Source organism: Schistocerca gregaria, chromosome 2, assembly GCF_023897955.1.
Source record: "Schistocerca gregaria isolate iqSchGreg1 chromosome 2, iqSchGreg1.2, whole genome shotgun sequence".
Classification (NCBI taxonomy): Eukaryota; Metazoa; Arthropoda; class Insecta; order Orthoptera; family Acrididae; genus Schistocerca; species Schistocerca gregaria.
Window position 1 is genome coordinate 415,034,713 of NC_064921.1, and position 26,099 is coordinate 415,060,811.

Sequence of the window (26,099 nt, forward strand, 5' to 3'; positions counted from 1 at the left end):
ATCGCGATTGCGGTTTATCGTATCGCGAAACTGCTGCTCGCGTTGGTCGAAATCCAATGACTGTTAGCAGAATATGGAATCGGTGGGTTCAGGATGGTAATACGGAACGCCGTGTTGGATCCAAACGGCCTCGTATCATTAGCAGTCGAGATGACAGGCATCTTATCCGGCAAGGCTGTAACGGATCGTGCAGCCACTTCTCGATCCCTGAAACAGCAGATGGGGACGTTTGCAAGACAACAACCATCTGCACGAACAGTTCGAGGACGCTTGCAGCAGCATGGACTATCAGCTCGGAGACCGTGGCTGCAGTTACCCTTGACGCTCCATCACACACAGGAGTGCCTACAATGGTGTTGCACAACGACGAACCTGGGTCCACGAATGGCAAAACCTCATTTTTTCGGATGAATCCAGGTTCTGTTTACAGCATCATGATGGTCGCATTTGTGTTTGGCGACATGGCGGTGAACGCACATTGGAATCGTGTATTCGTCATCGCCATACTGGCGTATCACCCGGCGTGATGGTATGGAGTGCCATTGGTTACACGCCTCGGTCACCTCATGTTCGCATTGAAGACGCTTTGAACAGTGGACGTTGCATTTCAGATGTGTTGCGACCCGTGGCTCTACCCTTCATTCGCTCTCTGCGAAACCCTGCATTTCAGCAGGATAATGCACGACCGAATGTTGCAGGTCCTGTACGGGCCTTTCTGGGTACAGAAAATCGACTGTTGCCCTGGCCAGCACATTCTCCAGATCTCTCACCAATTGAAAAGTCTGGTCAATGGTGGCCGAGCAATTGGCTCGTCACAATACGCCAATCACTACTCTTGATGAACTGTGGTATCGTGTTGAAGCTGCATGGGCAGCTGTACCTGTACACGCCATCCAAGCTCTGTTTGACTCAATGCCCAGGCATATCAAGGCCGTTGTTAAGGCAAGAGATGGTTGTTCTGGGTACTGATTTCTCAGAATCTATGAACCCAAATTGCGTAAAAATGTAATCACATGTCAGTTGTAGTATAATATATTTGTCCAATGAATACCCGTTTATCATCTACATTTCTCGGTGTAGCAATTTTAATGGCCAGTAGTGTACAATTATGACCTATTCGGTTTCTTACCCAATCACCTTTGCTTCTGTGAAAATACCTTCACAGCAGTGAAATAGCCTTTAATGTGGAATCATAAAAATGTACAGTACAAAATGCAGAGTAACGCGGCAACCTTCACTTCAAAAAGTATTGTGATGTGGGCGCTGCTGCAGCCGAAGTAGTTCTCTATAGTGTCGAGATGCCGCTCTCCCATTCCATTCAGTGAACCCACACACGCTGTGTACATCGGTCAACTCTTCATCGATAAACGTATTCACGCTGCTATGCACCTCTGTTAACGTACAACTAATGCTATGGAAAGAACAATCTCTAAACTAAACTGAACAGCACAGACGTCAAGCTTGAGGTCGAAGATTTAAAGTGGACATTAAGTTGGCAACAGCAAGTACCGTGAATGAATGGAACAAGTCTTTTTTCAAACAAGACATAAAGTGAATACCGCCCATATTGGCACTGTCGTGCAGGTATTTTCGGTGCAATATTGATACAGAGCTAAAAGAGGGTAGGCAGTCAAACGACTTGTAATAACTCTGTAACGAGCCACAGTAACCCACTGCGCGATAATACCAGAATCTCCGATTAACCTTCGAAATATCGTCAATGGAATTCGCGCTCACTCTGTATATCGCATTCCTGATCTGAAGGAATGAATGTATGGTGTCCGACAACGGGCCTTGACCTTCCACCTTTTCAGAACAAGTGTGCTGTCACCTTCTGGAATGTTCGCCAGCAAGCCCGCTGTAAAGGTTCCATGCTATGGTGAACGATCACAGTAACACGTCGTAACCATTTTGTCGTCCGTATCTAAACCTTTAACCCTCGTGCACACCTAGCCAAAACGTCGCACGACATTACGGTCTCAATGTACACGTATTGTACCGGGACAGTCACTATACAAAGTCGCGCGTCCACACTTTTGAAGTCAGTTTCACTACAGAATCCGAAAAACGTTAAAAGAAACGGGCTATACCTGAGATCAAGCGGCAAAGATCAGATAAAGAACAACTACGACGGAACAAAATTATGTATTATAGTGCGTGGTATTAATGCGCAGATGAGGGAATATTAGTTCAAAAATGGTTCAAATGGCTCTGACCACTATGGGACTCAACTGCTGTGATCATCAGTCCCCTAGACTTAGAATTACTTGAACCTAACTAACCTAAGGACATCACACACATCCATGCCCGACGCAGGATTTGAACATGCGATCGTAGCAACAGCGCGGTTCCGGATGAAGCGCCTAGAACCGCTCGGTCATAAAGACCAGTGAATATTAATTAAATAAACATGTTTACGTATAATTTTTACTCTTAAAATGGTACTAACTTAGTATATGTATAAAAATTAATAGTTCTCATTATAGTACAGGTAAAAGTCACTGTATGGTACTTAATGCATTGGGGGTCTATCATCGTCGCCTTCATCGTAGTATCTATGCCGACTTCCCCTGTATCCCATGCCTTTTAGTGAAAACTGTAATGTGTGGTAACCAAACCAGTTTAACTTTTTCTGAGAACAACCACTTATTTTTATTTGGATAGCTTCTTGTGTTTTCTCCTAGGACCTGAATTGTAATTTTAAATTGTGTACTTCCAACTTACCATCTTGTGTTTTGACCAAATGCTCACTAACCTGGCTCCTTTTCCTTCTGTTTTTGTAGTCTTGGATCGCCACATCCCAGACATAGAAGGGCCTGAAAATCTTGAATTATTTCCCATATTGTCCCTGTAGTAGCCAAGTAGAAACTGACACGAAAAACGAACAGATTACAAACTACGATAACTCGCATAATGTTGTCACATTTTCCCCGTTTCGATGGGGAAGCCGAGACGTGCGACTTTGTATCGCGACGGTCGCGGAACACGCCAAAAACGTCGCTAAGTGCGTGTGGAGCTCCAGAAAGCCAAAACTTTGGTTCAAACTCATTGCTATTGTTTATGAACAATGGAAGAGCGAATATATAACCTCTTAGACACTCTGTAGTGCGAAAGTTGTTACCGTTTGACAGATGGAGCTACACTACCACTCCAAGAGGTGAGGAAGCAGAGTTATCTGCATCGTAAGGACAATGTTCGTTTTTTACTATTTTTTAATTGATTAATGAAACAGTTGTCATGTTTCACGTTCCCTGTCTTCGTAAATTCCAAAAGACATAATTTATCGTGAAAGAAATGTAATATCATCCAAACCTCACTGACTTAATTACATAAATTACAACTCACTCATAAATGAATACTTTCAGATGTATCGCGCGTATACACTTTTGGAGTCAGTTTCACTGCAGGATTCGACAAATGTTAAAAAAAAAAACGGATTATATGTGTGATCAAGCAGCAAAGATCAGATAAACAACAACCAAAATGGTACGAAATAATGTATTACAACGTGTGTTATTAATGTGCGGATGAGGAAACATTAATTAAATGAATATGTATGCACATAATTATTACTCAGAATTATGTATACATATAATAATTAATATTGACTGTTGTAAAGGTATTATACTTTCAAATCTGTATAACTGCAGCTTATATCATTGAAAGTAAGAGAATATGAACATATATTTCATTCTTGAGAAGCATATATTTCTGTTATTGTCTTTTCCTATTATGATAGGAGCTTTCCTGGACACGTAAAAGCTTTTTATGGAGTCTAATGATTCATCCATTTTTTCACTACACACGACTTTCTAATTCATCATTTTTTTTGTAAATGTAATTACTTTTGCTTCGAAAGCTGGTTGTGGTTCAGCTGTAGCAACTGTTTGGAATTGGTTTCTTTGGTATTGGGAAACCGTTTTATTTCCTTTTGACGTTTTATTATCACGTCTGTGTGGCTTTTCCTCCAGCTTCAGGTGTGGTGGCTTATTTTGTATGTTAAATAGTAAAAGTATTAAATTTCGTATAGGTTTTCAAAGTTCCACATTCATTGATTTGGGTGGAACTCTAGCGATGTTGCGTGGATATACGAAGTCTTTCTGCAAAAGGTCAGGTCTTCTGGTGTTACTAGCAGTATTTTGTTATTGAAGGTGTACGACATCTTTCAGCAATTATCTGTACGTTCAATAGAATCAGTAATAAACTGTCCTGTATGCTGCCCTCTTAAACTTCCCAGTATCCTTAGGTAACTAAATAACGGCAAACGTGCTGTCATTTTTTAGTTATTGTCGATTTTTATTGCACTACATTCGAAGCGGAATTACGTTAAAAAGACAAAGGAATGTTGCGACTGTTATGTTAGACCAGTGATGCCAGGTTGAGGGAAATTTCCCACAAACGAGAGAAAATTAAGCAAAAAATTGGTCTTGTGGTAAAAAGGGGAAAATAAGGGATAATTTCAGGAAACGTGCGAATTTTGAAATGATTAGCTAAGTAAGTCAACAAGGAAACTCAGCGGTGATAGGGGTGTGCCCAATCCATATGTATTTACAGTATGTTCTAAGATTTAACCCGGACCACCTCAGTCTGAATTTGATGTGCTCCAGTGTACTAACGTCCCTTCATCGTAATTATCCGCTAAATAATAATTCGACGGCATGTGAAGCAATTGCTTACCTCAGCTGTCTTTCATAGTTCTTTCGAAATCAGTACAAAGAGGGTTCTTTCGAAATCAGTACAAAGAGGCAAGTAAAGAACAAAAATTCAGGGGCGCGCCGGCCTTCCGGCTCCGTAGCGCAGCGGTAACGTTACCGCTCACTACGCAGGAGGCCCGTGTTCGAGTCCCGGCAGGTGACTGGATATTGTGTGTCCTTCATCATCATTTTCATCGTCATCATTGACTCGTAATTCGCTGCTGTGGTATCACCTAAAGAGGACTTGCAATATAGCAGCCGAACTCCCCCGCATGGAGACTCCCGGCCAACAATGCCATACGATCATTTCATTTCATTATTCTAGGTCCTGGCAGAGGTGCAGAATAGCATGTGATGGTTTTTGTCATTAGTACTGTGGTAGCAAGACACGAAAGAGTCATGTGCATTGCTTTGTTTTCACACATTATCACTGCTCATATAGTTTTACGCAGTTTGTTGACGCCAGTAGATAGTTTTCCAGGATTTGTTTCTATGGATATCAAATAATTTCATGTTTCGTTTTCGCCAAGTAATCGTACAGTATCCAGAATAAAATTATCACTCTGTAACAGAGTATGCGCTGATATGAAAACTCGTGGCAGATTCAAACTATATGGCTGACCGAGACTCGTACTCGTGGTCTTTGACTTCCACAGACAAGTGCACTATCGACTGAGCTACCCAAGAACGATTAACGGCATCTCATTACTTGCGGCATTATCACATCTCTTTCGTTCCAAATTAACGGAAGTTCTCTTGTGAAACTTGGAGGGCCAGCACTCATGAAAGAGAGAATATAAGATTTCATTCTGAAAACACCCCTCATGTTGTGGCTAAACCGCAAAATCCTTTCTTCCAGGAGTGTTAGTCCTGCAAGTTTCGGCAAAGAGAGCTTCCGTGTCTGAGAGGTAGGAGGTGAGGCAGTGCCGAAGTAAATCTGTGAGAAGAGCACCCAGTCGTGCTTGGGTAGCTCAGTCGGTTGAGCACTTGCTCCTGAAATGCGAGAGTTCCCATTCTGAGTCTATATAGTTTCAATCTGCCGTGGAGTTTCATTCGTGTAGTATGGTTGTGCCATAGGGTCTGGTTAGTCTTTACAGTGTGAAGATGTTTGTATGTTCCAGATGCTACTAACACCTCTCATACTTACGTTTGGCTACATCAGGAGAAGAATATTTGGTAGTAAAAAACACACACAGTAAATGAACAAAGAAAATTGCCAATATTTTTATTGTCAGCACAGTTAGCTTGTTTACAATATCACGCAGTACATACGTAACAAGATGTTCGGCGCCGTGCTGTGGGCGGTGCCTGGTATAATGTTACAGGAAGAGTCACTCTCTAAATTTGCCTACGCTGGCAGCACAACTAGCCTTACTTTGGAAAAAAAGTAAGAGCCGACTTATATCCCCTACAACTTTGTACGGATGTGTTGTTGCGGAGCATGAGACTATAATTAAGGGAAAAACTGGGCGGAAGCTGGAAGCTGCGCTTGTTCAGCCACGTTACGTTATCTGGAGGGGGAAGGAGAGCATTCCGCCGGCTTTTGGTTGCGAAACGAGGGCTGGCTGGACGATGACGTCACAGGCCCTCTCGCTGCGGCGGCCAAAGCTGCTGCGTTGCTCTACGCAGCTCCTGGACAGTTCCCTAAGCTTAGGAGCTGCGCCTGCGCGGGAAGATGGAGAGGGAGCCATCGTTAGCCCTGGTCTTCTCCCCGGAAACCAGCACAAGTGCTGACATCGCGGCGCGCAGTCTTTCGTGTACCGACGTGAGTGCATTCGGAATGACTTCTTCAAAAACTACGCAAAGAAGTCGGTGCAGATTCGAAATTGTATTTAAACTTCGTAAAATAGTATTTATTCTTATACAGTGCCGTTTCTAATTACCCTCGGATATATTTGATATGATGGCAAATAAGATAATTATCTTACAGTGCTTCCTACAAAGAATCGTTGTTTTTGCACTTCGTACGCGTTCTGGTTGAAGCCGGTGACGAAGGTCTCATTACTTTAAGAATAAGGAATAGAAATGCGTACCTAATAGTCATATTTACTACGCAAAGACTTGTGTATTGAGACTGCTGGGACAAACGTAAGGAAAATCCCTGTAAACGAAGCTGAGCTGTAAACAATGTGAAATATGTGAAACAGTGAATCAACGACATTTACTTTCAGTGTAGTGTAAATATCGATGAGAAATCTATGTTGGAAGAATGGTAGTAGATGTCCTCATGTCATGCTTGTGCTACGCACCGATTTGCTACTTAGCGATTTTTGGACACACGGTGTTCTAAAGAGTTGTACTTGTTCGTTCACTGTTCGTGACTCACAAATTTTTTCTTTTTTAAAAGTGTAACTGGTTTGATGTAGAGTCTGAGGCACGACTGGAACTCTTAGCGAAAAAAAAAAAATCTGCTGAAATGTGGAAATACGAGAACATAATTATAATAGATACATCGATACTTTAGAACTGATATTAACAGGAATGAAGTACGCAATACACAGTTAATCGTATCGGGGACTGTTTTAAAGCACCTGAATACGATGCATGAGATCCACGAACAATATTCTGGAAGACTGCTGTCATCTATCGGTATCTCAAAAGAGAAACTGCAACTGATACCCTCCTTCAGTCCCCATAATTGTCTGCATGACGAGCTCGTTATCAGAAAGTCAACCGTCCATCGTACATTTAAGAGAGTTTATTGGAAAATTTTTACACCAACATAACTTGATACTGAAAACAGAGCTGAGTTTCGTCAGTGGTATCAAGAAAACTGTGCGGGTTGTTTACCGAAACTCACATACATGGTCATTTTCTATGGTAATATTTCAAAGCTAAGGTTTATGCCGTTAAACGAGTCATAAATCTACTAGTTTCAAACGACATGTCTCATACAAATTATGAATTCACTACTCGGCCTTATCAGCTCTGTCTGACGCAACGATGGTTATCAGTTTAACATTTGTCGAAGAACGTCGTGCAACAGACATGTTTTCTTTGAATAGATAATTCACTTTACGCCTATCTTAACGAACAGTGCGTTTGATATCACTTAAACTATGAATTCGTCGTTTTCTGGAGGAACACCGTGTGTAGCTGAAATTGTTCAACCTGTATGACTAGTGTATAATTAGTGCTCAGAATGCAACCGCTGGTAGTAATTAAGCCGCTTCTATCGTTGCAAAAAATGGGTATCAATTCATCTCCGTGCAAGAGCAGAATGAAATAATCGTTGACGCTCGACACTACAAGAAAATATCACAAAGAGTAAATGTTAGCTTGTTCCTTACGTGAAATGAGAAGAAGTGAAAGAGACATTTTAACACTAGTGTTGGAATTGTACGAAACAGTAATTTGCTTGTGTATTCAAGTCTAAGGACTTTTCAGAGAATGCTGAAGACCTTATTGCAGAACAGAGATAGGACTGCATCGGTCAACTTCGGCTTTGACATTTCGACCATTCCGTAAAGCCACTGGGAGACAGAAGTAAGCTGTTTACACACGTAATCACTGGCATATTGATTTGTGACTATACGTATAAAACCACTCGGTTATTGTTAACTTCCTCAAACTCAGATTTAAAACCCTAGAACTGTCATTTTTACATACAACTGAATATTTTGTAATAACTGCATTGTCGTGTTTTAAGCAATGGTACCATGGTTGTCTGAAATACAGTGAGTGGGGGCTTCCTGCTTGGAAGAGTAGTGTGTTGCATCACCAGTTTAAGTCCGGAAGCGGGGAACAAAGACCGTAGTTTATATGTGGTACTTTGAACATCAGGTGGAGGCGATGCATTTAACTGAGGAAATTGCCAAATTATGTGACTTCACACATAGATATGTTTGTAAAGGCTGTGCTCTGTTTGTGAAATTGCTTCGTAATCAGTAACTAGTTTTTATTCTTTTACTTACGTCACGTTTCGAAGGATTAGTTCCTTCTACAGAAAAGTTAAAATTTTGGCAGATCAGCAGCTCAGGTATACAACGTCGTTAATATTAATCACCTACAATACTGATCACTTTGAGTTTGAAAATAACGTATCTCGCAGTTCATATGCAGCACTTTCCAAGATAAATATAGAGAGCGTAGCAACAAATTTCGAAGATGATAATGTACACCAAAGCAAACTACTTTAGATAAAGTGCTAGATAAAAATGCTTAATTTCACACAGAAGCTTGTATTTCTAGGATATTAGTAGCAGTATCTGATCGCCAGATTTGATACCAGTGAATTATTTGCTGAAAGGCAGTTGAAGAATTTATTTCAAACAAGTGGGGTCAGTCGAAAATCTCATAGTTCGCCCTTTATCGGCATTACAAACTGGCAGCCGTTAAGATCTTTGTGGTAGAAAGGTTAAGCTATTAATGTTATAACAATTTCAGTAATAAATAGTTCTCCAAAAGTAGCGCCCCTAGCGTTAGTTCATTTTTCTTTACACCTTTGACATTTAAGTCGCAAAGAGAAAAATACTGGGTTTCCGAAACCTACTTTATCATCTGAAGTAACTTGTTTTAATGCACTTTATTGTTTCTTGAGGTCTGTGAAAGGTCTTCCGCACCTCTGCACACAGCACAAGTGGAATAAAACTACAGAAATTCTAACGGCATTGCGTTCCTGAGAACTGCATCGGCCATTTGAAACCAAGTGACTGGTTAAAGCGTTTTATTGTTTACTTTAAGGCTGCAAGAATGCTTCAGCCGTTCGAAATAGTTCCCACATTTTCCACAGCGGTATTGGCCGAATAGCAACCGCATACAATGGAAACAGATATTAATAATGCTTTGCTTTTACCCGATTCTTTGATCATCTTTCAGCACAGAATTTTCCTCCGACGCTGTCTTCAAAACTGGTGATGAAATTAACAGATTAATAGTGAAATGTTAGTCAAATAATTATTACCGAATTCGATACAAAGAACCGAACTGTTCCTTGCACATCAAAGCCGAAAAAGTAGAGCCAATACTCTGTTGATGACAGCCGGTGTTCCCCCTCTGAGCTACACGGGAATTAGCAACTCACATTCGATTTCAAGCAATGCTTTTCCTCTAACATCAAGCATTTTCTTGCATCTGGTTGTTCTGGTGCAATGGAAAAACTTATAGTGTGAGAGCTAAAAATTTAAATATGACACCCTAGGAATTTCCCGTGAGGTAAACATATTAAACACCCTTATGAGTGAAAAGAGAAATCTAAGGTCCTATTTCTTTTACGTCTCTCGTTCCTGAGACACTTTGAAATCCAATAGTTGGAAGTAACTATCTTCTCTATTCGTTTATTTTTATATGACCGTTCGACGATAATAACTAAAATATAGTTATGGGAAAGTCGTTTAAGAGAAAATCAATATTTCATTCCCCCAGCGGCCACAGTGGTAAAATAAGAGAATTGCGAACTGCATTGAAATGAGAACTAGTAGAAGTTAAGATCTTCGTTAAGCTATTGAGTAATTGTTTCTACTTTCGTTGATCAAAAATTTAGGGAAAAGACCGTAAAATATACTCTAAGAACTACTGAAACTCTAGTTACATAATATATAAATTCCGAAGAACTGACGTGACTACATTGGGAGTCCAATACCTCAGCCCGTCTACGAAGACTAAATGCGGCGTAATATGTTGTATAGAGGATCACCGAGTCGGCCAACTTTTGACAGTTGACAACACAGTACATAGATCGTGAGGCGCCATCAATGACCGACAAAAATGTGGAGACGACAGAGAAGAGAAAAATGGATTCACTTCGTAAGGTTTCTGTCTTTTTATATGACAGTGCTTCTCAATCAGAGATACAAATCACTATAACGAAATGATGCCCTCAACCACTTAAAGCTTTTGAAGTCATAACGAATTCCCAAGGATCCACCACATTTTTTTTTACTTCAACCATTTCTGAGTCACTGATGAAAACACTTCAGCGACACTTGGAGCTTATAAATATTCGAGCAGAGCAGAACTGTTCCACGTCCGATATGTTGAAATGGAATGTAAGCGAGTGACAGTGAATATCAGTTTCCTGTAGTTGTGGAAATAATACGACTCAAGCCGACAATAGAGTCATGAAACCTACCTTTTCGAGTCATGCATGTATGATAAATTACTAAAATACAATGTTTCACAATAGATGAAGGAAGTATACAGGGCTCTCTCCCACACGCAACATGGAATCCTAACATTTTATAAGCGGTCCGAGATACTGAAACAAGGTTTTCGGCTAATGATAGTGGGTAAAAGTGTGAGTGTTTGTTGGATAGTTAATTTTCGTAACCTTAATATCTACCAAAATGTTGGAACAACTAAGATCTTTTCTAAATGAAAGGAATTACATTTTTAACGGCATTCTATAACTCGTGTCAAAATCCTTTATGAAATATATCGCTAAAATAGTTGGAAGATGTACTAAGCGAGAGAGATACATTTCTCGCTAAACAAATAAGTCTGAGCCTCTCTACTTGTTGCTTACATGAGACTATGCCATAAGAAATCACCCTTTGTTTCACAAATTCCGTGACCATTTCTGCGAAAAGAGCCGCAGCGAAAACGGATATCTGCTAAGTCAACGTACTCCTATTCTTAAAAAGTCACTGTTACAGCGTCTGCAGATTTAGAACAGGCTTTTTACAACGTTGACTGCAATACCCTGTTTGAAATTCTGAAGTTATCAGCGATATAATGAAGACAGCGAAAAAGTTATATACAGATTGTGCACAAACCAGACAACAGTTATAAGAGAGGAGGGACATGGAAGAATGGCAGTGGTTGAGAAAGAAGTGGGACAGGATCCTAGCTTATCCCATTTTATTCAATTCGCACTCTTTAAAATGAAATAAGGAGATATTTAGGGTAAAGAGGGTTAAAGTTCAGAAGGAAGAAAAAAGCTTTTCGGTTCATCGATGATCTTGTAATATTGTCAGAGGAGGCAAATAAGTTGAAAAATCAGTTTGAGCGGAATGGATAGTGCCTTGAAAAGAGACAATAAGATAATTAAGAAAGGTAAAATAGGATATGGAGTGTAGTAGTGTAGTCGAAGTAAGTCAGATGATACAGGGGGAATCAAATCGGGAAATGAATGCTGCAAGTAGTGGACGAATTTTGCTAGTTGGGCAACAAAATAACGGAGTATGACCGAAGTAAAGAGGATGTGAGATACAGATTGGAAATATCAAGACATTCTTTCCTGAAAAAGAGAAATGTCAACGTATTTGAGTGTCAGGAAGGATTTTCTGGGATCAAGCCTTACATGGAATCGAGTGTTTTGCGATCTGTGGTGCTGCAGAAGAATGCTGAACATTAAATGGGTAAACCAAATAAGTAAAGAAGAGGTACTGAATCGATTTCGAAAATAAAGAGCCTTATGGCACAAGTTGACTAAAATAAAAGTTGATAAGACACATCCTTACACATCCAGAAACAGTTACCAGGTAATTAAGGTAATCGTGGGTAGTGCGTGTTGTTGAGGGAGCCCGACACTTGTATACAGTAAGCAGATTCGAATGGCTGTAGGTTGCAGTTATTTAAGAAGATTCGAATGGCTGTAGGTTGCAGTTATTTAAGCAGAGATGAAAGGAGTTTAAAATCTTCTGGGATGTTAAGCCGCGATGGACGTTTCAACTTCTCTGCTGGGATTTTCCTCAGGACCTTGCGGTGTCCATTGCTGATTGTTGATCGTTCAGTCAACAGTGGACACTACGAATCGGAAGAATATCTCAAAGAGAGGTCGAAAGGTCGCTCTTATAGAAGAAGTATGATGAGGCTTAACATCCTAGAAGAGACTATCTTCAGTGACAACGGCCACGAAAGCCTGTCGACTTACATGAAGAGACTTGGGTAGGACATACGAGAGCTGCATTAAACTTTCTTCAGACTGAAGATTATAATAACAGGCCCCTCTTTTCACTACCTGCACAAATCCTTTACAAAAACAATACGTTTCAACAATAGTTGATTCAATCTCTCGGCAGATACAAAAGTTACAAATTTTGCTTGTAGTGAAAAACGCTTGCTGTTTCGGTAAGCGAAAACCATGTTTCTGTGTCTTGAATCTCGTTTGGAATAATGGAGATCGCAGTCCGTGTTGTACATCCTGTGCCATTGATATGCAGAACCTGACACTTTCTCAGTACTTCCTCCAGAGCCCTTTGGCTTCAAGGGATTTTGAGTCAAACATTTGTAGAAGGACATGGATGGTGGTGTTTGAAACGTCGTTGTTTTTAGAGGGATGATTACAACAACAATCTCTTCTCACTAGTGAAACATGTCCGCTGTACAAATTATAAAATATTTAGAATGTGTTTTTCATAAGGTATTGCGTAAAAAAAATCCTCCGATACATGGAGAGACGAAAATAAGTGGAAGGCACTTCGATATTTTGGTTGTGGCAGAGGCACTGTGACTTTTAAATTTAGGACATAATTAAAATTAATTCTTCGAGTAAAAAGTCCACCGTGTTTTTGAAAATCTGAGACATGGCTTATACGCAATTAACCATATTTTCTCACTATGCGAAGCTGTGCCCGAAGAATTCGTTGTTCCATTTCATATATATTTTTAGGAACTAATCCTTTTTGTACTTTCCTGTTCAGCTGAGCGAAGAATGTAGTGATTTTTACACGCTGTTCAGAATGCTTAACTCGAAACATGGACTATGTCGGTGGGTGTATGCGTAAGGCTTTTCAGCCCGAAAATTGTACTGCTATAGCCAGTCAGAGCGGACTGTGCCTGGAAGAATAACTTTACATTTCGCCGCTACTTGAAGTGTAACGTGACGAAGCTGTTACTTTTCTTATTTTTTTATTCTGCTACTTGGGGAGAGAATAATACGGACTATTAAAAGAACAGGTAATGCGTTTGAGGTATTTTCATTGCCGAATGGTAGGGGAGCAGGGGTTTGCTGACATATAACGGTATGGCTGTTGCAGTGGGCAACACAGGTAGACTGTTTCAAAGCTTGGTAACGGTGGGTAAAATATCAGTGTGGTGGTGGTGGTTGATGTGACTTGCTTGACGGATAGAATTCGAAATACGTTTATCGATAGTGAATGCTTTCCACTCGCTACCTACTTTATGTAGGAGACAACGCAGTATTTAATTCGTCTTATATGCAGATAAACGAACTGCTTTAAAATTCAATCTCACACAACATTTCAGGAATTGAGTTTTGTTTTTGTAGATGCAGACAAACTAAATACAACGGTGTTTGCTAAGTAACGTTTTCAGCCACCGGAAAACAGTCAGTACTGATTCATATCAGTCCATTTGCTTCGGTTGAACAACTCAGTTCAGCAACGTGACTGAGAATCGACTTAGATCCCACGTATAATCTCTAGCAGCCATTTGTCAAAGCCCGCCTAATTTGACCTTACTCTCAGTCTTAAATTATCAAGAAAACAACAGTTTTGCAGCAGTGGTGATCCTAGCGTTACAAATGGATCTCTGCAGTAGTTCCTTGCTGTATCTACCGTTCTCGGCAAATGAGTGCCACCCACACTTTCGTGTTTCTCTGGCCGCTCGTATGGTACAACTACCACTGATAATGATTCATCAGAAGAGTTGTGGTTAGCGCTCCAGCTTTAGTTTTGCTCCACACCACAAAATAACACAGTGCTATACTGTTGCCTGGTGCAAACAGTTCCCTCGACTGCGCTCAACGTAAGTCATCGGTGGTTGTACGTGTTACGCGCAGTGTACCGAGTGTGGCTCTGTGCAGCGAATGTCTCAGCAACTTGAGATCTGAGGCACGTCGTTCGTATCTCTTTTCCACAAAAAGTGGAGAGTCAGTTTGTACCGGCTCAGAAGGCACCAGTTCCCTGTCTGATAAGAATTACTTGTTAGCTGACGCTTCGCGTCTTGCAACCAGTGCGTCCAATCAGAGCACTCTACTTCACGCGACACTTTTACTCCATTGCTAGTGCGCGGCGATGAGGCGCCAGTCAAGTTCGAGTAGTGCACAGTAGCCGGAGTGCCACGCCCCGCCCGCTGTCGGGTTGTCTATAGCCTACCGCAGCGGCCAGTAAATTCGTTCCCCGCGTCTAGCTTGTTGCTCTTCCAGGCGAGGGGCAGCTGAGAAGCTGTTTGGCATGGCCGTGGTGCCACGTGACAGGCAGCATCGACACTTACTAAAATATTCCGGGCTATGACTCTATGAACAGGTGAATTTTTTTGAAAAACACAACGTTTCGACCCCTTCTGTGCAGTACTTCAAAGAGGAGGACGGGGTGGAAGGCATACGCGGCTTCTATGAAGTTTCGATGCACTCCCTGGCTCACTGCTAAGGTAATATTCAGTTTCCGCGTGCTCCTAAACAGAGGTGTGACGTCATATGTTTTTGATAGCTCGAGCGCAATTTACCGTTGGTAACCCTGTCGTCACATGGTAGACTAGCACATGTACATCACCAGAATCCAGGTGGCGTTCAATTTCACCCGCTCCTCCTTCCAATTAAAATTATTATCGTGTTTAATAATCTCGACAGCCGTGCGGGATTAGCCGAGCGGTCTAGGCGCTGCAGTCCTGGAGTGTGTGGCTGGTCGTGGCGGATCCTCGAGTCCTCCCTCGGGCATGGGTGTGTGTGTTTGTCCTCAGTATACTTTAGGTTAAGTAGTGTGTAAGCTTAGGGACTGATGACCTTAGCAGTTAAGTCCCATAAGACTTCACACACATGTGAACATTTTGAACTATAATCTCGACAGAGGTGATGGAGGTTATTGAACAATATATACAAGAATTCGAACGTCCAGTTTCACATCTTCCTTCTTCCGACTAAAATTATCGCTCGATATCGGCGATGGGGTACATTAAACTCGACAATGATTTTTCTCGGAAGGACGAGGGTGTGAAACTTAATACTGTCTGGAGTCTGGTGGCGAATAAGATCGATACCAATCTTCACAGCAGTAGCGGATGACGACGGCAACGGGGAACGACTATTTTTGCTCGAGTTTTAAAAACATGTGACGTCACACTTCGACGGGGGAGCTCGCGGAAACGAAATATTACTTACAAGGAGACGGCACGAGCGTGGGGTCGGGGATTTGTCCGAAATTTTGTGTGGTGAAAGAGGACTTCTAACACCTGGTTAAAATATTAGGAAGCACTACCCAGAAAATCCCGGGAAAAATCGGTCAAAAGTTTCTTAGATGCCTTAAGAGTATAAAATGTTAGTCCATTACCGAGCCGCCGTCTGGGCTAGACGTTTTTGCCGGCACGGTAGCTCAGCGTGTTCGGTCAGAGGGTTAGGTGCGCTCTGTAATAAAAAAAACTGAGTTAATCGATCAATAACGAAATTAAAACGGATGTCTTACGACGTCCGCCACGAGCAGATGCAACGAACAAAGGCGCACAAAATCAGATTAAAAAAAAAAAAAAAAGTTTGGGGCTGGGACTCTTACGCCACAGGTCTCGGGTTCTATTCCTCCTCAGGCACCTTTTTTTTCTTCTGTTTCATTTACTTTTGTTATTCCACCAATTATTCAGAAAGTTTCCGAAACCTACGTTATCTTTAACAGATTAGTTACATTATTGAATAAAAATTATTTTCTTTTTGTCCAACAACACAATTCATGGCGGTGGGTTTTCCATTTATCATTGTAAAGTATATAAGGAGAATCATTGGGTTTTTAATCAGGATAACAAATTCCATTGGGAAACATTCAATTATTATACATATAATGATTATAAACAAGAACCGAAGTGGTAATTATTGTAAAAACAAGCAAAGCAATAATTTTTGGGACATCTTACGCAACATATAAAAGCGGATGTTTTACAATCACAGGGCGTTTGCAATAAATCTGTACAAAAATATGCCCCATTAACATTTACCAAAATGTTTTAAGTTTCTGACAATTTTGAGGCAAACCAGGCATATTGAATCATGTCTCGGAATATTGCTGACGATAACTGACGGTGAATTATAGAATGAATTTTTATATAGTCTTCCCGGGAATTAATTTCACGATTCTCCTGTAACAGTGGGCTGCAATTTTGCAAGCAACAGAAGAAAAAAAAAAGTGTGCCGGAGGAGGAATCGAAGCCGAGACCTCTGGCGCAGGAGTCCGACCGCTAACCATGTAGGCCAGACGGCGGCTCGGCAATGGACTAACAATTTATACTCATAAGGCACCTAAGAAGCTTTGGATCGATTTTTCTCGGAATTTTCCGAGTAGTGCGACCTAATATTTTAACCACGTGAGGCGTTAGGAGTCCTCTTTCACCACACGAAATTTCGGGAAAATCCCGGACCCCGCGGTCGTTCCGTCTCCTTGTTAAGTCAGTGGTGAGCCGGGCTGTGAAACGGAACTCGATAGAAGCTAGAAGCTCCGTAACGGGAGACAAAAAGTTGGGTTTCTGCAAGCAATCTATCCGAACACGACACGATAGCTCGAAATAGTTTAGTAAGTGCTCGGATGTATGCACTGTACAGTTGGTCGGCAACTAACAAGTAATTTTCATCGGAGTATAATTATTGCTTGTCGGCGAGGTGGCAGACATATTATTTTCTGTCCACTGTAGTGCAGATATTGACGTCGATCACTCGCAATCGTGTTCCGGTTCGCGAACTGTCCGAGCAGTGTTTGGTCGTCGTGTGGAGTCCGTTGTCGGGCAGGGAGCGTCGGGTAAGCAGAGAAGCGGCGGAACGCTGCGGCGAGCCGCGCGGCGCTCAGACGCTGACGGGCGCGCTGGCGCTGCGGCGCGGCCTCCCCCCTCCGGCGGGTCGCTATGCGGGCAACAGCGAGGCGAGCGGGCTGCGGTAGCGCATGATCTTGGACAGCAGCAGCCAGAGCACGGCGGCGACGGCGCACAGCGCCACGCCGCCCCAGCCCAGGTCGACGCTCCAGCCGGGCGCGAAGAGGCGCGCGCGCAGCACGGCCGCGTCCAGGCGCAGCTGGCGCCGCTCCAGCGCCGCGCCGCTCGGCGACACGCCGTCCGTCAGCAGCGACGCCTCGTCCGCGCCCTGGCCCACGCACAGCGAGTCGACGCGCGCCGCGCGGCCCTGCGCGCGCTTGAAGTGCATGATGGTGAGCGTGAACATCGCGAACGTCGCTGCAACAGCGCACGCAGTCGCGCGTCACACTCGGCGGCCAACTACACTCAAGCGCCAAAGAAACTGCTGCAGGAATGCGTATTCAAATACACTAATACGTAAATAGGCACAATACGACGCTTTTTTATATATTTATCGTGTCAGAAGCAAGCTAAAAATAAACAATATTAGATACATTACTACATACATTATGGTTTATAAATTAAACTAGTCAAGAATGAAATAAATAATTAGACACAGATTGTGTTCCCAAACATAAGGTAATTTTAATCTATACAGTGGATGCTCAAAAGTTTGCAACGTCCAGTGCACTTTGCGTAGCGTTTACGAGGTCCTCCATGGTGCACACAGTTGGAGGTAATGTGCATTGTAATAGATGTGTTGATGTCTGCACGGCAGCTCCGCAGTCACACTGGAGAGAGTCCACCTGGAAGCCCCACCTCTCCAGATTACTCTTGGATCTTGTAACAGAAGAACGCAGGCGGTTGAGTGAGTTCCATATGGACCATTTCTCTGTGTGGCCTGGGAGATGAACTTCTTACGGGATCAGCCACTCCTCCAGATGCTGGCATCTGACCTGCCATCTCTTCTCTCGGTGTTGATGTGGAGTGTCAGCGAGTGGTCCTGTGCTGCGAAGGAAGCTCTTCCTAGACACAAGTCTTTGCTGTGCCGGTTGGTGGCCATGTAGTGGGTGGGCTTCGGATGTTAGTGCCTTCTTCATTTCACTCCGTGCTGCTGTATCTCTTCGGATGTCAGGGGGGTCTATGCCGCATAAGCAGTACAGTTTTTCCACAGATGCGGCTCTTAGACAACCCTTAGTGATACGACATGTCTCAATCAGAGCAAGATCAACTTTCGACGCTACGATCCACAAAGCATACACAGGGTGGTCCATTGATCGAGACCGGGCCAAATATCTCACGAAATAAGCGTCAAACGAAAAAACTGCAAAGAACGAAACTTGTCTAGCTTGAAGGGGGAAACCAGATGGCGCTATGGTTGCCCCGCTAGATAGCGCTGCCATAGGTCAAACGCATATCAACTGCATTAAAAAAAAATAGGAACCCCAATTTTTATTATATATTCGTGTAGTACGTAAAGAAATATGAATGTTTCAGTTTGACCACTTTTTTCGCTTTGGGATAGATGGCGCTGTAATAGTCGCAAACGTATAAGTACGTGGTATCACGTAACAATCCACCAGTGCGGACGGTATTTGCTTCGTGATACATTACCCATGGTAAAATGGACCGTTTACCAATCGTGGAAAAGGTCGATATCGTGTTGATGTATGGCTATTGTGATCAAAATGCCCAACGGGCGTGTGCTATGTATGCTGCTCGGTATCCTGGACGACATAATTCAAGTCTCCGGACCGTTCGCCGGATAGTTACGTTATTTAAGGAAACAGTAAATGTTCAACCACATGTGAAACGTCAACTACGACCTGCAACGAATCATGATTCCCAAGTAGTTGTTTTAGCTGCTGTTGCGGCTAATCCTCATATCAGTAGCACACAAATTGTGCGAGAATCGGGAATCTCAAAAAACGCCGGTGTTGAGAATGCTACATTAACATCGATTGCACCCGTACCATATTTCTATGCACCAGGAATTGCATGGCGAGGAATTTGGACTTCGTGTACAGTTGTGCCACTGGGCACAAGAGAAATTACGGGACGATGACAGATTATTTGCACGTGTTCTATTTATCGACGAAGCGTCATTCACCAACAGCGGTAACGTAAACCGGCATAATATGCACTATTGGGCAACGGAAAATCCACGATGGCTGCGACAAGTGGAACATCAGCGACGTTGGCGGGTTAATGTATAGTGCGGCTTTATGGGAGGAGGATAATTGGCCCCCATTTTATCGATGGCAATCTAAATGGTGCAGTGTCTGCTGATTTCCTACGTAATGTTCTACCGATGTTACTACAAGATGTTTCACTGCATGACAGAATGGCGATGTACTTCCAACATGAGGGATGTCCGGCACATAGCTCGGTCCGGTTGAAGCGGTATTGAATAGCATATTTCATGACAGGTGGATTCGTCGTCGAAGCACCATACCATGGCCCGCATGTTCACCGGATCTAACGTCCTCGGATTTCTTTCTGTGGGGAAAGTTGAAAGATATTTGATATCGTGATCCACCAACAACGCCTGACAACATGCACAGCCCATTGTGAATGCATGTGCGAACATTACGGAAGGCGAACTACTCGCTGTTGAGAGGAATATCGTTACACGTATTGCCACATGCAATGAGGTTGACGGAGATCATTTTGAGCATTTATTGCACTAATGTGGTATTTACAAGTAATCACGCTGTAACAGAATGCGTTCACAGAAATGATAAGTTCACAAAGGTACATGTATCACATCGGAACAACCGAAATAAACTGTTCAAACGTACCTACGTTCTGTATTTTAATTTAAGAAACCTACCTGTTACCAACTGTTCGTCTAAAATTGTGAGCCATTTGTTTGTGGCTATTACAGCGCCATCTATAACAAAGCGAAAAAGTGGTCCAACTAAAACATTCATATTTGTTTACGTACTACACGAATATGTAATAAAAAATGGGGGTTCCTATTAAAAAAAAAACAGTTGATATCCGTTTGACCACTGGCAGCGCTATCTAGCAGGCCAACCACAGCGCCATGTGGTTTCCCCCTTCAAGCTAGACAAGTTTCATTCTTTGTAGATTTTTCGTTTGACGCTTATTTCGTGAGATATTTGGCCCGGTAACTATCAGTGGACCACCCTGTACAAGACAATAAGTGTCTGGCGCAGTTGTTACATCGCTTACTGCTGCTACAACGGCTGGTTATCAAGATATAAGTGAGTCTGAACGTTTTGTTATAGTCGGCGACGAGCAGTGGGACACAGCATCTTCGAGGTAGGGATGGAGTGGGGAGTCTCTGGTATGACAATATCACGAGCGTACGGTCAATATCAGGAATACGATAAAATATTAAATCTCCTACGTCACTGCGGCCGGAAAAAGACAGTGCAAGAACGGGACCAACAACGACTCAAGAGAATCGTTCAATATAACAGAAGTGCAACCCTTCCGCAAATAGCTGCAGATTTCAATGCTGGGCCATCAACAAGTGTCAGCGTGCGAACCATTCTACGAAATATCATAGATATGGGCTTTCGGAGCCGAAGGCCCACTCGCATACCCTTGATGACTGCACGACACCAAGGTTTACATCAAGCTTGGACCCGTCAATACTGACATGTTAATGACTGGAAACATGTTGCCTAGTCGGACGAGTCTCGTTTCAAATTGTATCGAGCGGATGGACTTTTAAGGGTATGGAGACAACTTCATCAATTCACGGACCCTACATGGCAGCAGGTGAGTGTTGAAGCTGATGGAGATTCTGTAATGGTGTGGGGCGTGTGCAGTTGGAGTGATATTGGGCCCCTGATACGTCTAGGTACGACTCCGAGAGGTGATACATGCGTAAGCATCCTATATGATCACCTGTATCCATTCATGTCTACTGAGCATTCCGACGGACTTGGGCAGTTCCAGCAGGACAATGTGACACCCCACACGTCCAGAATTGCTCCAGAGTGGCTCCAGGAACACTCTTCTGAGTTTAAACATTTCCCATGGCCACCAGACTCCCCAAACATGAACATTATTGAGCATATCTGGGATGCCTTGCAACGTGCTGTTCAGAAGAGATATCCACCCTCTCGTACTCTTACGGATTTATGGGCAGCCCTGCAGTATTCATGGTGTTAGTTCCATCCAGCACTACTTCAGACTTTAGTCGTGTCCATACCACGTCCTGTTGCGGCATTTCCGCGTGCTCGCAGGGGCCCTACACTATGTAAGTAGGCTGTTTAGGTTTTTTTATTGGTAACGCCGCCGCCACGTAGCGCTCTGTAAAAAAATCACTGGCTGTGCTGTGCGCAGTCTGTGTTTAGTTTGCGTTGTTGTCTGCCATTGTAGTGTTGAGCAGCGGTAGCTGGATGCTAACAGCGCGTAGCGTTGGGCAGTTGGAGGTGAGCCGCCAGCAGTGGTGGACGTGGGGAGCGAGATGGCGGAGTTTTGAAATTTGTAAGAATTGATGTCATGAACTGATATATATATTATGACTATTGAGGTAAATACATTGTTTGTTCTGTATTAAAATCGTTCATTTGCTATCTATGCCTATCAGTAGTTAGTGCTTTCAGTAGTTTGAATCTTTTATTTAGCTGGTAGTAGTGGCGCTCGCTGTATTGCAGTAGCTTGAGTAACGAAGATTTTTGTGAGGTAAGTGATTTGTGAAACGTATAGGTTAATGTTAATCAGGGCCATTCTTTTGTAGGGATTATTGAAAGTCAGATGGCGTTGCGCTAAAAATATTGTGTTTCAGTTTAAGCACAATCATGTACAATTTTTCTAAGGGGACGTTTCATATGTCGACCCTTAGCCAAGGATACCTCACTGGAATCTTCTGATTTTTTCCTTGTAGTTTGTGTAATTAGAGTAGCTTTTGTTTATTGCTAGCGCGTAATCATAGAGAGAATTTCCTTTGTAGTTGCAGTCTTTCATTGTTGTACAGTAAAATAGTTGTGGCATGCATGTAGTTTTGCACGAAGTATTTTGCAGGTGCGCTTGCAATTAACTAGATATTATTTTCAGTGCTATGTTAATGTGTTCTCTTATTTTTGTTCTTCAAATTGTGTTTTTCTGTGTTGTCGTGTGAAAAATTGTGACAATAATGGCGTGTGAAAAACGTAACACTAGGCTCCAAAGTAAACTGAGAAATGACAGTGAAGACGAAAGCAGTGTGTTAGCGTCACCATGTAATGAATTCACTAACGTTCAAAGTAGTAATTTGGTAATAGCGCATAGGGAAATGGAGCGGGCTGCAAATAATGGTGTAGGCAGTGAAACAATTAGTGAACAGGGAAGCATTATCGTTCGATCGGTCGGCAACAACTCGCCTCAGGATTCCGAAATGACAGGACACAATCTTGCAAATACTGTAGATTCAGATTTTGCGTCCTCACCGTTTTCTCAAATAAATCAAGACACATTTTCTGCTTTTCAAAATGCGAATATTGCCGGTTCAAATGCACTGCCGAAAAGCACTGAGGAACATGTTTCAGACACCAGTGCACTGTTATTACAGTTAATGCAACAAATGGGACAAAGGCTAAAAAAGTTAGACACAACGCTTGAACAAAATCAGAAACAAATTGGACAAAATCTTCAAAAGTTAGACACAATGGAACAAAATCTTCAAAAGTTAGACACAATGGAACGAAATCTTCGGAAGTTAGACAGCACACTTGAACAAACACGTGACGATTTAACTACTGAGTTACATAACATTGAATCGAAATGCCAAAAAATCTGTAATGACGTAAAAACACAAATTTGGGAGCATTTTCAACCTATTTTTTCGCGGCATGAAAATGCATTACAGAATCATGAAGCAGCCATAAAAGAAAAGCAAACTATTGTTCGTGAAAATCACGACACCTTGCAAGCTAAAATGGACTCAGTTGCATCCACCGATTCGGTTACGCAACTTGCAAGAACTCAGGAAAACTTAAAGGTCACAGTATATTCGATTTCAACACAAATGGACACTCTGAAACTTGGTTCAGAAAAACACACTGAGGAAATGTGTTCACTATCGGAGACAGTAACCGAACTTTCAGATCAGTTCACTAACTTATCTACAAAGGTAGATGATGATCTGAATGATACAGAAGAGTGCGAACAAATTAGGAAATTCAAACAAAATCAGAATCAAATTAATACACAACACCAAAGAGAAATCCGGGAATTGCAAGATCAGCTGACACAGGTAATACAAGAATTACGTATTTCAGAGGACACTCGCGCTCCAACACGGGAAGAGGGACTTAGAAATACGGAAAAGCCACAAAATAATAACACAGGGCACTTTATAGATTATGAAAGAAATTGGCAAAGTACACCGAATTTTGAGATGGAACCGCCGAAACGACGTAACAATGACCGACATGCGACCCGCCGACACGATGATTTTGACTATAAGCTGTTCATTACTACACGTAAATTCAAAACATTTAAGAATTCTGGCAACGACATTCATCCACAAGCGTGGCTCCATCAATTCTCTCATTGTTTTCCTCCCAACTGGTCATTAGAGCACAGATCAGAATTTATGTGTGGCTACTTGGAGAATGAACCAGCTGTAAGAATGCGATCGGTCATTCACGATTGTCATAGTGAAGGAGAATTTTATCATGCCTTCCTCTCAACATATTGGTCTCAAGCTACACAAGACCGAGTAAAACATAGCATCATAATAATGAAACATTTCGAACAATCTGAATTTTCCAGTCTTGTCAAATATTTTGAAGACATGTTACATAAGAATCAGTATCTTTCAAACCCATACAGCCCGTCAGAACTCATCCGCATTTGCTTAATCAAATTACCTGAACATTTACGACAGATTATTTTAGCAGGACGATGCAAAGACGACATTGAAGCTTTTCAGGGACTGTTACAAGAACTGGAAATTGACACTGACAATCGCGGAACGCGAAAACAGGAGCACAACAATTACAGGTCACACCTGTCACAATTACGCGATGACAGAAATAATACACGACAAGGCTATTCATACAACGTAAATCGTGACCAAAACAGACACCACCCGTATGACAACCGTTGGCAGAGTAGTAATTATTACAGGGAAAGATCACCTCTCCGCGCTAATGACTATCACAGAGACAATCAGAGAAACAGACAATATGGAAACCAAAATAATTATTATCAAGGGAGACGGAATAACTTAAGACGCAACGGTCCAGCGCGCAGTTACGATTCAGGGAGAAATTCTCCACCACGTGACCGACAAGAAAGAAACTATGGAATCTACCGACATGACGACACACGATATGATCGTAACGACAGACCTGAATTGCAGCAGAACTGGCGGGATTCAAACAGAGCAGGGCCCTCTCGACAAGGTGAATTTGTAGAAGTTAGGTCTCCAAATCCCTTTAACGACTCGCGCCCTCAAAGACACAATAGGCAATGACTCATACCGCTGGCAGCCACAAAACGTACGCATGAAACTGACGACGCAGCTGCCGTAGCTAGTAATTACGTAAAAATGGAAGACATTAGGGACATCTTACTCCAGGAACAGGACGTAAAACATAACAACATTGCATATCCTGTGATTCACATTACAGTAAATGACGTAAAATTTACGGCAGTACTTGACTCAGGCAGTCCCATTTCAGTAATTAGTGAAACAGCTTTTAGTAAATGCAGCAAATCGAAAGATTGCCCCACACTTCCGTTACGCAAGATTAAATTACAAGGTGCAGTCATTGGAAAAAGTGTAGATGTACGCCAACAAACCAACTTAGAATTCTTTTGTCAAAGCCACAGCTTCTCTATGAATTTTCTTATTGTTCCATTATTGTCGACGGAAATTATACTGGGAGTAGACTTTTTGAATGAAAATAAAGCAATCTTAAACTTTCACGATGCTGAAATAAGGTTAGAGAAAGAAGGTAAGTCAATAGCTTTGAAATTTGAAGATTGGCTCTCAAACCATGACGAGGAAATTAATCGGCTTTACCTTCTGTTAGACAAAAGTTCGGAATTTTCTACGGAACTAGACACTAACAATCACTTTGCAAGTACTGACAGGGATGATATCGACGGCATATTTGAAACTAATGAGTTAATTCAGAATAATATTCAAACAATTGAGAATTGTAATGACACTGATAGGCAGGACCTTTTTGAGATTTTACAAGCACATTCCACAGTTTTTACTCACAAGACAGGAACAATCAAGGGATTTCAATACCAATTTCGTGTTCCTGAGCATACTAAATTTTGTGTTAGACCATACGTAATTCCAGCACATTATAGGGACCGTGTTAGAACAGATATACAATCTATGCTTGACGAGGGCATTATTGAGCCTGCAGTAAGCTCATACAACAATCCATTACATGTTGTTGAGAAGAAAAATGGATCGATCAGGCTTGTCTTAGATTCGAGACAAATCAATACTATCATTATTCCTGAAACAGACAGGCCGCAAACGTTGTAAGTACTTCTTCAAAATTTTAATGGTGTAAAAGTGTTGTCTTCCATTGATCTCAGATCCAGCTTTTATCAGATCGAACTTCATCCAGAATGTAGAAAATACACAGCTTTCCTTTGTTTCGGCGTTTGTTATCAGTTTCGGAAACTTCCTTTTGGCTTGAACATTTCTTCGGCGGCATTCATTCGCGGGCTAAATTCCATATTACCTGAGTTCTTAAAACGTCACATCACCTTATATGTGGACGATATTCTGATAGCAGAAGCCTCATG

The 26,099-nt window shown here is 42.1% G+C and overlaps 1 protein-coding gene across 1 annotated transcript in view; it reads right to left on the minus strand.

Moving 5' to 3' along the window:
- Positions 1 to 5,894: 5,894 nt before the first annotated feature.
- Positions 5,895 to 26,099, minus strand: part of LOC126335805 (uncharacterized) — a 299,222-nt gene continuing 279,017 nt past the window's right edge. The window contains exon 4 of the mRNA XM_049999269.1: positions 5,895 to 17,735. Within this exon, the coding sequence (XP_049855226.1) occupies positions 17,410 to 17,735 (326 nt within the window). The 3' untranslated portion in view covers positions 5,895 to 17,409. The remainder of the gene's footprint in view (positions 17,736 to 26,099) is intronic.